Source organism: Melospiza melodia, chromosome 1 (genome assembly GCF_035770615.1).
Source record: "Melospiza melodia melodia isolate bMelMel2 chromosome 1, bMelMel2.pri, whole genome shotgun sequence".
Classification (NCBI taxonomy): domain Eukaryota; kingdom Metazoa; phylum Chordata; class Aves; order Passeriformes; family Passerellidae; genus Melospiza; species Melospiza melodia.
Genome location: NC_086194.1, coordinates 165,677,917 through 165,692,641, shown reverse-complemented (window position 1 = coordinate 165,692,641; position 14,725 = coordinate 165,677,917). Strand labels below are relative to the sequence as shown.

At 41.8% G+C, this 14,725-nt stretch overlaps 1 protein-coding gene across 1 annotated transcript in view; it reads left to right on the top strand.

The window, feature by feature from the left end:
• The window catches only part of NDRG1 (N-myc downstream regulated 1), a 40,423-nt gene extending 25,698 nt beyond the window's left edge, over positions 1 to 14,725 (top strand). The window contains exons 6-16 of the mRNA XM_063174461.1: positions 2,157 to 2,219; positions 3,801 to 3,861; positions 4,318 to 4,404; positions 5,565 to 5,621; positions 6,554 to 6,657; positions 7,047 to 7,103; positions 7,904 to 7,955; positions 8,727 to 8,774; positions 10,312 to 10,347; positions 11,653 to 11,704; positions 12,869 to 14,725. Of these exons, the coding sequence (XP_063030531.1) occupies positions 2,157 to 2,219; positions 3,801 to 3,861; positions 4,318 to 4,404; positions 5,565 to 5,621; positions 6,554 to 6,657; positions 7,047 to 7,103; positions 7,904 to 7,955; positions 8,727 to 8,774; positions 10,312 to 10,347; positions 11,653 to 11,704; positions 12,869 to 13,134 (883 nt within the window). The 3' untranslated portion in view covers positions 13,135 to 14,725. The remainder of the gene's footprint in view (positions 1 to 2,156; positions 2,220 to 3,800; positions 3,862 to 4,317; positions 4,405 to 5,564; positions 5,622 to 6,553; positions 6,658 to 7,046; positions 7,104 to 7,903; positions 7,956 to 8,726; positions 8,775 to 10,311; positions 10,348 to 11,652; positions 11,705 to 12,868) is intronic.

Here is a 14,725-nt window from a genome sequence, read left to right as displayed (position 1 = left end):
AAGGTTTTAGAGAGGCTTTTTGCACTCCTGACTGTGCCATGTATGATGCTGTAACTCTTGGAAACCTGGTGGGCCATGAGCACTGCCATTGCCAAAATGCTTTACCTGTTTAGGGCAGGTGGGACAGGTTTACCTTGAGGCGCCCCTTGGACAAGAAGCAGCTTGGCTGAGGAAGGGAGCAGCCAACATGCCAGGGGAGGGAACAGGGCAAGGAGCAGTTGTTCTGTAAGAAATGCGTATTAAGGAGCTTATAAGTACCCTTAGTGCATGAGCCAGTCTATTTCCCTGCTTAATATTTAAGCTGGTCTGATGCTGCTGTTAGCTGCAATGGCCCAGTTGTCTGTCAGAGCAGCCTACAAAGCTATTTCAGTCACCCTGTCTTTGCATTTGTTTAAATCATGAGCTTTTAAGTGCCTTAGCCCTTGTGTCCTGAGCGAGTGTTAACACTTCTGAGTTGGCAGCTGCAGAGGGCAACCATCCTGCTCTGGGGCTGGCAAAGACTTAGTGTAATCATGGTGGGCTTGTAAGAAGCTCTATTATCTCTACCTGCCCTTCAACTGGGAGACCAGAATTCCCAAATTAAGTCATAGAATCATGTTTTGGTTTAGAAGGGAAACTTGCAGGTTACCTAGTCCAACCCCTCTGCTGTGAGCAGGGACAACTTGATCAGATTGCTCAGAGCCCTGTCCAACCTGATCAGGAATGTTTGCAGGGATGGGGCAGCCACCACCTCTCTGGGCAACCTGCTTCAGGGTTTACCACCCTCATTGTAAAAAAACTTCTTCCTTAGATTATAGCTGTGCTGTGAGGAATGATGAGGAGGACTCCATGGATATCAGAAGGCTAATTATTTACTTTATTATACTATATTATTCTATACCTCTAAAACTGAAGCTGCCAAGCACTGGACCCTGCACACAACTCTCACACTGCACTGAATCCTGTGACTGTCACCCAACAGCCCTGACACACACACACTTGGCCCTGCTAGGCCAAGGAAACAAAACCCCATCTCTTTGGGTAAACAATCTCCATATTGCATTCTACTTTGGCACAACACAGGCACAGCAAATGATAAGAATTGCATTTTCTTTCTCCGATGTTCAGAGAATATGAAACCCAGAAATATTCTTGGGAAGAATTGTGCCTTGCTTTTCTCTGTGAAGAGAAATATGGGGCTACATTAGATCTACTTTAAATCTACCCTCTTTTAGTTTAAAACCATTAACCCTTTTCCTATCACAACTGACCCTGCTGAAAAGTTTGTCCTCCTTTTTCTCATAGGTCTCCTTAAAGTACTGAAAGGCTGCAATAAAGTCTCCCTGAGCAAAGCTGTTGCCGTGACACCAGCTTTTGTCATGTTAAGGTTTAATTTCCCAAAAAGAAAATCTAAAAAAATAAAATGTTTCACAGTTCTTGGTGGTTTTTGTTTGGTTATATTTTGGCGACTAAATTAGAGAATAATTAGGTATAAGAGAGATTTAAATACATCCTAGGCAGATGTTTTCCAGCTCTACTCTGGATAGATTTTTTTTCCACATGCTACTCAGTTGAGATTTTGCTCAGAATCTCCTTCTCTCTAAGTTTTATTTCTGATTTAAGAAGACCAGGAGCATTAACAAACAGCTGTTTTTATTGAGCCTTCATCATCAGCTTCATAGTCTTTCTTATGCCTTCATTTTCTTCATCAATATTAATGGAAAGCTGTTCTCATTTATCCTATGGTAATATTTGTGTCCCTAAAAACATGCATGTAAGTTTTTTGCCAAATATCTAGAAGGCATTTCTGTGGTCTCTGATTATGCAATACTGGGAAAATTTTGTGGTGGACTAGAAATACAAACATAGTGAATGTGGTTGGAAACTCATCTCTCTTGTTCAAAATTTCTCATAAGTTCTAAGTGTAAACTTTCCTTGGAAAAGATGCTTTGTAGTCTGCTTTGTTCTTTCACATCTATTTTCTTGTAACATATAGAATACATATATGGATTATGCTCATATTTCTGCAAAATTGCTTGTGCTTGCTCCTGATTTAAATTCAGCTCATTAATTCAGTGATATCACACTGACCACATTTGGTACTAGCTCTACAGTGATCACTGTGTCTCTTAATAAGGATGTGGTGTAGTAACTCCTCAAAAACATGCTTGTTTCAGGTATGTGTATCCCTCCATGGATCAGCTGGCTGAAATGATTCCTGGAATCCTGAAACAGTTTGGGTGAGTGCAGAATTGTTTACTTATTTTTCTCATTCTCTCTATGTGGCTCACTGAAAGAGCAGGAATTTGTTTTAGCTTGGCTGTCTGGCATTTTGTTTGCTAGAAATACACTCGTGGTTCTTTTGGATTCCTCTCTTATAGATGGGTTGCTTTTGCCTTGGTTTCTGAAAGAGCTTCTTTTTTGGCCCTTTTTGAAGTGTCTGGTTATTTTTAAACAGGAAGCAACTTAGGAGAAATCCCATGAGCCTAATTTAGGGACTTCCTCCTATATTCTGTGTGCATATCCCTCACAGGGGCAGGGCACAGACAATCTGTTCTTCCCACTGTAACAACCCACGTTTTCCTGTGTGGTTAAGCAGGACAAGAAAAAAACAGAAGCACTGTCCCATCTGAAGACATCTACTGTTTTGCTTCTGTGGCTTGAGTGTTCTAGGGGGTCAGTCTGACCTCCCTGAGCATCTTGTACTACCAAGTGCAGATGCCAAGTCACCAGTGTTGAAAGACCTAGTGGCAGTGTTCCTGGGTTGTCTACCTGCACCAGATTTGGGGATTTGTCCTCCCTTAAAGCTCAGCTTTAGCAGGAGCTTTAGCTGAGAAAAATTCATTTTCTGTGGAGCTCATGCTCCTGGCTCACAGTGGAGAGGGCAGGAGACACCTCCAAGAGGTTTTTAGAACAAGCAGAGAAAACTTTGCATTCAGAGTTAGGCAGCAAACTCAGGCTGAACCATCTCCCCAGTTTAGACATTGCACAGTTATAAGCAGCTCTTACAGCACTGTGGACCAGGTAACCTCACTCCCTCCTTAGGGGGTGTGTATTTTTTGAACTGCCTGATTTCAGGCACAGGGTTGCCAGTTCTGTTGCACTGCTCAAAAAAAAATGTGACCAATAACATCAGTACCTTGGAAATCAATGAAACTGGAGTGTATTTACAAAGTCTTGATTTAGTATTGCTAATAAGAATTAAAACTATCCTCAGGTATTTTCCTAAAAGCATTGAATAACCTGTTTTTCTCAGTGGTTTTGTCTAGCCTTCCCTGCCATGTATTTTCTCTGACCTTGAAGGTGATGCTTTAAATCTGATTTCAGTAAATGCAAATATTTGGTTTGTCTCTGCCCTGTTTGGTTATGAAGTTTAAACTTCATCACCCCAGTGGCTGGATAGCAGGAGATGTTTCCCTGCCAGGCTCCTGTTAGAGAGGATCCAGTGCCCCAGTTGGACAGCTGGGATGGGGGAGCCTGGGGAAGGGGAGCTTTGTCTTTAGGCTGCAAATTTCAGGTCTGTATCTTATAAGTTTTTCTGTCAGAGTCTAACCATTTCCTCCCAGGATCAGAACAATGCTGTGGCTGCTCAGTATATTTACTTAAAGATAAGTGAGGATGGCTGCTGCCCTGCAATGCAGGAGGACCAGGGTGCTGCAAATATTCCTGGGGGCACTGACATGGCTGGGGGTGCACAGCCTGCCCCAGCTGAGCCCTCCCCTCTGCAGATACACTCTGGCATGTGAAAGAGGAAGGCTACTGATGTAACTTCATTTTCAGCACCCTTCCTCATTTTTCTCTTCTGTTTTTTTGCTGGGCAGGCTGAAGACCATCATAGGAATGGGAACTGGAGCTGGTGCCTACATTTTAACCAGATTTGCTGTAAGTTTTGTGGCACTTCCCTAAAGCCTTAAACCTGATTTTCCTTACACATTGTTGTCCCCATAGTGTGCATGGAGAATTCCTGCTCTGCTGTGCCCAGTTAAGCATACAAGCCGAGCTTTTAAGTGAAATACCACAATCTGCAGGATAGCTAATCCAGAAGACATAGATTTTCCATTTTAAGGCCTGGGCTCTACCCAGTTAATTTGCAGAAGGTTTTTATAATGGGAGTTCTCTATTTAAACTGAGGGTGGAGAAAAAGTTAAATCCTAATGTTCTCCAGCTGCTCAGTTGAATTGCTTTAATGATTTTTTTTCCATACATATGCTTCTTTTCTGCAAGATAAAACTAGACCTACCACTTTCCTCCCCATGCCATAATTTGCTAATTTAATTTTTTTGCTGACTGTTGAGCTGCAAAGGATATCTGACAAATTTTAGATCTTCTCTTTTGCAGTTAAACCATCCAGAGATGGTGGAGGGATTAGTTCTCATTAATGTAAACCCTTGTGCTGAAGGTTGGATGGACTGGGCAGCAACTAAGGTAAATATCTTTAAGTTAGAAAAATAAATCTTACAGCAAGCCTGTGGGATGTGAGGATTTTGGCCATCTTGTATGTCAGGCATGGCTGCAGATGCTAAACATCCTGGGCTAATTCCTTTTGGGTTTATTCTTCCATTTGCAAAAAAACTTCATACAGGGCTAGTGATAACAATAAATCCTTTGAGAAAGCAGATACATGTGGCACAGTGGAGCTACTGGGACAATTCCTAGCAGCTCATAACTGCTGGGGAGAACAGTTTACCTGGACATGGTAGTTTTGGAAACAACTTTCAAGAAAACATCAAGTGTAGTGTAGCATTCAGTGCTTTCTTCTCCATGGCTTTGTTACCAACACAGCCCAAAATATGAAGCAGGGCACAGAAAAATGTCCAGAACAGCATCCTCCATGTTTCAGTCACTTGTGAGTCTTAGATGCCAAAAAGACTTAGAAAAGAGCATTGGCTGCAGATGGTTTGTACAACCAGATGATGCTGGCATAAAATAAACTCCTAGGAGAAACCTGCAGAGCCAGGATGTAACATTCTTTCAAGCTTAGTTACTAAATACACTCCCATATCAAACTTATCAAAATAAAGTGAGAAACAAACTTATTTAAATGAAATGTAATAACTTTTCTATGCTGAAATGAACCTCCTGACCCATTTGATTCTCACCCAACGCCTCAGTGCATTAAATTCTTCCATATCTGTGCCTCTGCCTTCCACCTCTCAAGGGGAGTACTGCTCACCTCAGGAGCACAGCAGGTGCCTCATGTTCTTGTGTCCTTCCAAAGCAGGAGCCTTTACTGTGGGTTGTGAGCTTTTGGTCCCAGTTCCATTGCATTGTCAGGGAGGAGAGTGGGCAGTGGGGTTCAGTGACACCCACCAGGCTGGTTTGCTTGATGTTCCTGCAGGGAGTGATTCTCTAAACACCTCTTCCCCTAGCAGTGTGTTCCCTGTACAACCTCATCAGTGAAGGCATCTGATGAGAATGACTCCAATGCCCAATGGTGTTCTAGTTGGATTGAGGGGGGAAAATATCACTTCAGGATATTCTATATACAGAGAGAGCATCCATTGGTCTGTTTATGGGTAATTGGGAGGTGTTATTTGTCCAGGGGCTGTGTTAATAGCAGATACTTAATTGATCTTGCTGTTCAGATTTCAGGTTGGACGAATGCTTTGCCAGACATGGTCATTTCACATCTATTTGGAAAGGTAATGTTCAAAAGATTCTTCTGATGTATTCAGTCATGTGTATTTACCTCCTGGGGCTGGGAGGAGTGCAGAAGCTTTCAGTCAAACAACAAAAGATGAATTAAACTGAGATAGGATTCATACTTGTCCCCAGCATTTTGGGCAGTATTCTGCCTTGGGATTTTCTGTGTCCTGAGTACTCAAGTGCACCTCAATTGTGACAACTCTAATAGGGGCAGATTCCTGCCTAGGCAGCCAACAATTAAACATGATATAAGAGTTGTATATGCTCATGTTCTGAGCTGAAAAACCCCACAGATTGTTTTATATAATATACTTGTAGCTCTGTGACAGCTGGTTATTGGTATTAACAGTGCTCTCCAGTCCAGCACAAGCTTAATGTAAAGTGCTGGACTGTTTTTGAGGCTACTTTGCTGTGCTTAAAATTGTTAGTGAATGCAATGGAAAACTCCATTCCAGCAGAACAAGGAACTAATCTATAAAGACTTTAGAACCCAACTGTTTGATTGAAGTCCTCAAAGCTTAGTTATTTACTATTGTGAAATTGAGTTCCACGTTACATGTTTTTGTAAGCTTTCAACATCTGCTTTACTCTGGAAACATTTATTAGGCTTCTTACCCTGAATCTTCTTCTGTTTGTTTTAAAACCTCACACTTGTCTGACTGTAACCATCTGCACTACAACATGTTTTGCAATTGTGAGATTTAAACATTACAACATATTTGAGTTTTCAAATGAAAATTGTGGTGCTGCAATCAGAAGCCAGTATTAATTCTGGGTGACTTCACTGGGTGCGGAAAGCTGTCCCTTCCCTCAAGGTGCACTCCTGTTGTGCATCTCATATCTGAGTCTGATACACAACTACTGTGCCATGTCTTCAGATCCTTTCAGAAAACAGCCCCTGTTCTGAACAATTCTGTCTCCACTTTAGGAAGAGATTCACAGCAACCATGACCTGATCCATACTTACCGTCAGCATATCATTAATGATATGAATCAAACCAACCTTCATCTCTTTGTCAACTCTTACAACAGGTAAATACATTTACCTGATTTCTAACTGGAAACTTTTAAGAGGCTGTCCAGCTCTTTAGAGACAGTATTTCTTGTGTGGTGGGATTACATGTGTTCCCCCAGTATGAAGTTCTGCTTAATAGTGCCTTTAGGGATCTCAGGTGGCTTGCTTATTAGAGAAGGACCTCGTGCATTTGTGGGGTGAAAGGTTGTACACTGGGACTGAACTACAACATTGATCCTTCATTCTAAGTATGGTTCTACATCAGTTATGGAGGCCACAATGCATTAAATTGTGATTAAATTAAGTCAATTAAATTAACATGTGAGTGTTTGTGCTTTCCCTAAACTAGAAGAATATAAAATTCCAGAGTATTAAAAGCCTTTGTCCTCTCTATTTTTTTTTTTAGTCGACGAGACCTAGAGATTGAGCGCCCTGTTCCTGGAGTGAATGTTGTCACCCTTCAGTAAGTATTTTATTTCAGAGCTTACTGCAGGTTAGGGACTGTCATTAGGGAGAACTCTCTTCAGACCTGGCAAACATATTGAAATTGAAAGTTAAGTAGTTCCTGTCACTGTTCATGTAAAAATTTGGGCTTACAAAGTACTTGAAGAGTTAGTGTGTTTAGATTCATGCAGAAATGTGTTATAGTTAATGGAACTATACCTCTAAAGGCACTTGAGCTGTGCTTATACAACCAAGAATAAAGAAAGCCCAGCTTAAAACCATTTAGAAAACCAACCAAACAACAAAAACTCCCAGGAAGACAAAGCAGGAATGAGAATGACTGATAGATCATCTGGCTTTTGCTTATGCTCCAACTTGTGCAATATAAGTTGTGAAGTCCTTCCTAGCTCAGCTGCTGATAGTTATACACAGGGCACTCTGTTCCTCTGGCAATCTGTTTGGAGTTGGATGGACAGAACCAAAAGTTGGAGCTCAGGAGTCTGGGGAGTGGTAGGCAGGAGGCTTTGATGCTGATACTCACATTCAATTTCTTATAAAGCAAAGAAGGAATAAGAGCACTGGCAAGGGCTGGTTTGCTGCCAGCTGGGGAAGAGAACAGGTTCTCAGGCAGGGAATCAGAGCATGTCACTAGATCTGCACCCAATGCAGGATTTGATGTATCTTTAAGGTGCCTGGAATACAAACAAAATCATTTCCACACTCTTCACTGTCCCACCCTTCCAAAGACACAAAATGCAGCTCAGGGCAAGTCTGGGCTGGGTGGCAGAGATAACATCTCTCATGTGTGCTTCTTTGCAGGTGTCCTGTCCTCCTGGTGGTCGGTGACAGCTCCCCAGCAGTGGATGCTGTGGTGGGTACCTCGAGCCCTCTTTGTCACCCTGCTGGGGATGGGTGGGTGAGCCAAGGGGCAGCAGGAGGCCAGCAGAGCCCCTGCCACCCTGCAGCCCTGCTGGATCTCAGTCCAGCCCAGTGGCTCTCCTCTTCCAGACCACAGGAGAGCTGCCATTAATTCCATGCTGTTTGTCCCTTCTGCCTGTGCACTATTATTTAATAGCTACCACGTTAGGAACAATCACCACAGCAGTTGCAGTGAACCACAAATATTTTCCTTTGGAGAGGAATCTGCTGCTGGTATTTTAACTTGCTGTGTGGTGCTGGAGCTGTGCCCTGGGTCACTCTGCAAGTGAAGAGGTTCTTTTTGACCATTATAACTCTCCCCAGATGACTGGATGACTTCAAATGTTGTGCCTTAATGGGCATGCCCAGTCTGCTGGCTCGTGGCCACATGGCTACTCACCACTTGGGACGCTACCAGATGACCCCAAATCACAAGATAAACAACACTTGTTGCCATTGAAGTCCCAGAAACAGATGGGAAAAGAAAGTCTCCAGTTCCCAAGTATGGGTTTGTAACACGGAGAAAATGCAGTTAAAAATGTGAGCTGACTTACTTGGGTTTAGAGATGTGTACATGTATACACAGAGTCTTCACACAGAATCATAAGACACTCAGTTTAGTCTGAATTAAGCCAGAAAACAAGGTGTTGGATCTGTTTTCATATAAAAGTTCATACCTAAAACCTTGTGTGCAATGCCTTTATGCTGCTTTTCTTTTCTATAGGTTGAATGCAACTCAAAGCTGGACCCAACAAGGACCACACTTCTGAAGGTAATAACAAAAACTGTGCTTTTCAAAATAAACATTCCTCTCACATAAAACCAGATGGATTAGCTAAAAAAGCAGAACTAGAGTGATGTGTTGCAATACTGATAATACAGTGCGGAGCCAGTTCTGATTTAAAAACACAGTTCCTTCAGGGTGAGAGATTTTAGTGGGATAAACAAGACTAGGGGCTTCATGTCAGAATTACAGCAAGGAATTTCTCAGCTCCTCCATTTTTAGAATAGTAGAGATGACAGTTGAAATGTTCAGTATTTCACATACCCATAATGAATTTGACTAGAGCTGGCAAAGATGATCTTGAGATATTTTGAAAGGTTTGAAAAGCTGTGAGCAGAGTAGGAGTGCAAACCAGTTCATTCTGTTCCTGTGCCTGCCTCTCAACAGCAGTGTCAGATGAACCAACAACTAATCTATCAGCCACAGTTTGGTCAACCTGCCTTTTATGAGGGTACAGTCTAGGACATCTTACTGCTAATTTCCAGAAAAATTGATAAAATGCACTTAAAAACAGCAGAAGATCAAGCAAAGGCTTTGGCTGATATTTGGCATTCAGAGTATGAGTGTAATCTTCAGCTTGTAATGAAGTAATGATGAAGTAATAGCATGCAAACAGTGAAACAAGTTCGGTCATGCTTTGCCAAGAGCTTCTACTGCATCTCTCTTTAGTGAGCTAGTCAGTGAAAATTATAATAAATAAAAAATATTTAATTTTTTTTCCTCCTAACATTGAAGAGTTATTCTGCTGCCCTATAATGTGGGTGTGGCAATCACCCTAAAATCTGACACTGTCTCAGTCTTTGTATCAGTGGCCAGCCTTTGCTTAGTCCAGGGATATGCCTGATGCCAGATCCTGCTGCAGGCCTGTTTTTCTGTTAACTAATCCTAGATAGGATTTGGGGTTTCCTGTAATTTACAACTCTACTGTTTTCAGCTTGTAGTGTTCCTTGGAACAGGACTGTTTTTGTTGGGTTGACTTTGAGGGGTGGAGTGGCAGGAAAAATGAAATGCTCCAAAAATATTTCATGCACTCAAGATAGCTTTTCTCATTTGGCTTTCCCTGCTTCCCTTGGCAAGTCAGGCTGATGCTTGCCATCAGCAATCTCAGCAAATAATTTTTCCCCTTTTTTCTCTCACCTCTGAGCTTTAGGTGTTTGTTTTCCCTACCCTGTTTGTCATCCAGGTCAATACACAGTCATGTTATTGGAATTCAGAGCTGAGCTTGCAAGCAGGACTAATTGGCTGGTTTCTAAGAAACTAGTAATTGCTGCCCAGCAAAAAGCATTTGTAGCTCCAGCTGATGCTTTCCCTGAGCATCAAGAGCCTTTGTGGTTTTCTGGGGTGCAGTGGTAACTTTATAAACATTTAACAGCTTGCTTTGATGCGTTCATCCACATGTATGTTACTCACACAACAAAAGGAAGTGTTCTTCTGCCAGATAGCTGAGAAGGTCATTTCAATATATCCTGAGCACAACTGAGTTCCTCTGGCATTACTCTAACTGGCTGTTCTCATCCCATTTCAGATGGCTGACTGTGGTGGGCTCCCTCAAGTTTCCCAGGTAGGATTTGCTGTCGGAAATCCTACTAATCATGTTCTGCAACAAATGGGTGTTTTCCTGTAGGGTACTTGCTGTTCCCAAATGTCAGCCAAAAGGATGGTTATGATTTCATGAATAATGATGTCAGTTGGTCGTCTGAGCTTTCTTTTTTCTTTAAAGAGCAATGAAGCACAAAATTAACACTGGGAGGGGATATTATTTTCACTGATAGTTTTAACCAAGTAAAGAACTGAGGTGGGAATGCAGAGGTATTACTTTATGCCTATTCACTAAGTTAATGTGGATTAAGGCTTTAACCACTGACATTTTAACAACATTCTTACTTGGACTATTTATAGAATATATCAGGAAAGTGGAAGACAGGAAATAACAATGCTAGGGTATTGCAGACACTGGCTCAGCTTGACTGTGGATGAACCGGAGTTTCTAGAACACATTTAGGCATAAGTTCCAAGCTGCTAATAAAGCCAGGCAGGCAAAGTTAAAATTTACCTATGCCCTTGTGTTGCTTCACTTAAAGAGCTGATTTGTAAATCAGCTTTGGAATGTGATCTAACATTTAAACAGATTTCTAAGAAATATAAAGTGGTGTTTGTGAACTTCAGGAAAAGCTAAATTTGTAATTGCCTGCAGCTGAATCCCTATACAGGCAGTGTGTGCTCCAACAGTAGGAACTGGGAAAAGGTTTTTTAAAAGCCACGTGGTAGTATGTGCATTGCTTCTGTTATAGGGAGTCCATTCTTTGCAGTGTTTCAGAGAATTTTGCAAAAAATATTTTCATGTGAAATATCTGAGACTGTAAAGCTGATGTGGCCACTGTTAGCAGAGAAGAACAGGGAGTGCTCATTGCAAGAATTTTGGTTGTGGGCAGTTGTGCTGGTGTATGCCTGGTGAGCTTTCTAGCCCTGTACACATAACTATCAGCTCTGAATAGCTGAATTTGTTCTCTACTGATAGGAATTACTCAATTACCAGTCCTGTATGAACTGCCCTGTACATTTTGTGAGGACAGTTGTTTTACTTTGGTTCACCTGCCTCAGTAACTGCGCAAGTCGAGTTTTGAGCCAGGTTTAGACCATTTGTGTTCCCTGGATCTCAAATGCATGTATCCATTTTGTAAAATAATGGGGGGATGACTAGGGAGGGGAATGATGGAATTTTCTTATAAATGAAGTTTTCATGCACTCAGTAGAACCCAGATAATATTTAATATGTCCCTGTTAAAATAGGGCATCTGTGGAATATGTAAAATTGTAATATAATCTACTGAGCACTGCCTACGATAACTCTGCCTCTCTTTTGCAGCCTGCCAAGCTTGCTGAAGCTTTCAAGTACTTTGTTCAGGGAATGGGATACAGTAAGTATTGGTTTTATTGAATGGCTGATCTTGCTACTGAAGTTAATTGGGCATTTAAGCACCCAGAAGTCTCTGATCCCAGATGTGTCACTCTTTCCCTTTTGGAAATGCATTTTCAAGGGGAAAAAACACATGCTGTACCTGGGCAAAAGGTTTTCAGACCAAGTGATGTTATTAAATAGTAGAGTGCTTTGTAAACAGCTTATACCCACAAATACCTCTTTTACTTCATCTCAATGTTGTTAAGGTTGGCTATTTGTAACTGTCCCCTTGTGGCATCAAAGGATGAGGTTCATCTACTGCACGCAGCATTTAAAACCTCATTGGTTTTAAATGAGGTTTAAAACCTCATTTAAACTTCTTTTAGTTGTAGCTGGGTTTTTTCCACATATTTGCCTCAGATAGCTGCTGTGAGGATGCACTGTGAGCCTGGGCTGCCAGCAGAGGCTGAATACTGGAAAGTAATGGGAGGGCTGATGAGTCTCTTCAGTTTCCCTCTGGATTCTTGCAGGCACAGCAGTGTGCCCTAAAGTTTCTTGAATCCCTCAGCCCTGGCCACTAATTCCACTGTAGTGATTTGGTCTCCTTAACCACATGCCTGGAGCAGGGGAGCATGTGAGGGTACCCTGAAAGTATCTATTCCATTATGAAGGCTCCTCCAAGGATGGTTAAGGCTGAGGGGAAGGCAAGTGTGGTGGTGTTCGCAGAGGTCCCAGGATGAGGGGAGAGATGAGAATCTTGACTCCATGTTTCAGAAGGCTGATTTATTATTTTATGATCTATATTATATTAAAAGAAAATGATCTATTAAAACTTATACTAAAAGAATAGAAGAAATTATATCATCAGAAGGCTAGAAAGGAAAGATAATAAAATCTTGTGACTGACCAGAGAGTCTGAGACAGCTGGACTGTAATTGGCCATTAATTAAAAACAACCACATGAGACCAATCAAAGGTGCACCTGTTGCATTCCACAGCAGCAGATAATCATTGTTTACATTTCATTTCTGAGACCTCTCAGCTTCTCAGGAGAAAAGCTCCTAAGGAAAGGATTTTTCAGCAAATATGTCTGTGACAGGCAAGGGCATTTTTCCATGTCCATGCAGCGAGGTGTTAATGAGAGGCGTTAATGAAAGGCATTAATGAAGGGCTCTTCTTGCAGTGCCCTCTGCCAGCATGACCAGGCTGATGCGGTCCCGCACGGCCTCTGGCTCCAGCGTCACCTCCTTGGACGGACAGAGGAGCCGCTCCCACACTGGGGAAGGCACCAGGAGCCGCTCCCACACCGGGGAGGGAACGCGGAGCCGCTCCCACACCGGGGACGGCTCCAGGAACCGCTCCCACACGGACACGCGGATCGAGCTGACGCCCAACTCGGCGAGCAACGCGGAACAATCGAGCCCCAAGTCCATGGAAGTGTCCTGTTAGATGGCTCTGGGAGGTTCAAAACTGGTCACAGTGTGAAAAAGTGATGGATGCCCCCTGTGTATTGCAAAAACATAACTGGTATTAATCTCTAGCTATTCTGTAGGATGAACTCTGTTCACCAGGGTCTGAGAGGGACCAAAGAAAAGAAGCATCTCATTTGCTCTATCGTTATTCTTGTGTCTCAGACAGCTGCTGCTATTGTGCCCTCCTTCAGTGGATGCCAAATTCTAAAGGATACTTGCCAAAAGCTGATGTGGTTGTAAACACTTCAGAGTCAAACCAGAATTGCTCAATACCCTCCTTTAAAATCAAAGCTGTTACAAGCCCCTTTATTTTATCTCTTCTTCTCTTGAAGTAAACTGGCACAATTTGAGATGAGTTTCAAAGCAGGGGAGAAAAAAATAAGTGTTAAGGATGACTTTAAGCAAAGGAAATGAAACAAATGTGTTATGGCCTCATGTTGAAGCTGGAGTTGAATTCATTGTATATAGCTTGACTTCAAATGATAGAGAAGTTAATGTATCGTGCATTTATAGGCCTTCTAATTCATTAGTATTCAAGCCTGTTTTCCTATGTACAATAATATACTACTAAAATAGGCAATTTTAATGTGACTTTGAGATGAACTAAATCTTTAAGGTTTTTCATTTCACTTTTTTGAGATTTAGTTCCAGTCTTCCTTTCCTTCCCCCCTCCTAGACCCTAAAACCTGCTTAGCCAAATGAGGACAGGATTTAAATTTGGTAAGCAAGGTAGGATTTCCTGTTTGGGAACTTGGGCCAAAGGGTTTACCAAACTCCAGAAGTTGGTGTAGTTGTAACAAGTAGGGTAGCTGTATATGCCAGCTAAGCAGAAACAGCTTGATATTTCCTTCAGAAAGCTTCTTATCTTTGCAGCTCAAGTTTTTTTTGTGTCCAGCACAATTGTCATAAATTTGGAATTCTGTAAGCAAAGACAGATCCAGTTGTTCTTTGTCAGGAGAGATGAATAACTGTGGGATGGGCATGTAATTAGATACTGTACATTCAACTGCCACTAATTACTAGATTTGAAACTGATGAGATTTCACTGGTGCTGAGAAGTGTATTCCATGAAGTGGTGGAGCAGCAACACTGCATGTCTGGAATGCAGTGTCTAATGACTCTGTAAATGTCATGATCTGCTGGTTCTGCATCTTTGCATAGCCTCCTTGAGTTGCTTTCCTTGAAGCTAGAGGCTTGATACCTTTCTGCCACTCAGAATGTCACAGCTGGGTGTTCTTAAGTTTGTCCTTCCATAGCTGGTGGGACAGGATTTCCACAGCTCCAGTGCATACCTGCTGAATTGCAGTCCTCACAACAGACAAAAAGCTCAAATGCTGAGCAGTTAAATAGAAAATGTTAATACTTTGGGATTGCTTGTTCAGAAGAACACCATCTAGGTTACTTTATATTGACTAACTTCAGCTCTTGTGTAGAATATCCATAACATTTTGTGGGAAGAACAGACAATTTCCAGAAAGAATAAAGCTATTGTGTAAAGTCTATCAAGAAAAGTTTCTTAATGAAGTATTTGTATTTATTTCAAAACAAATAAATTTGTAACTTTGCAA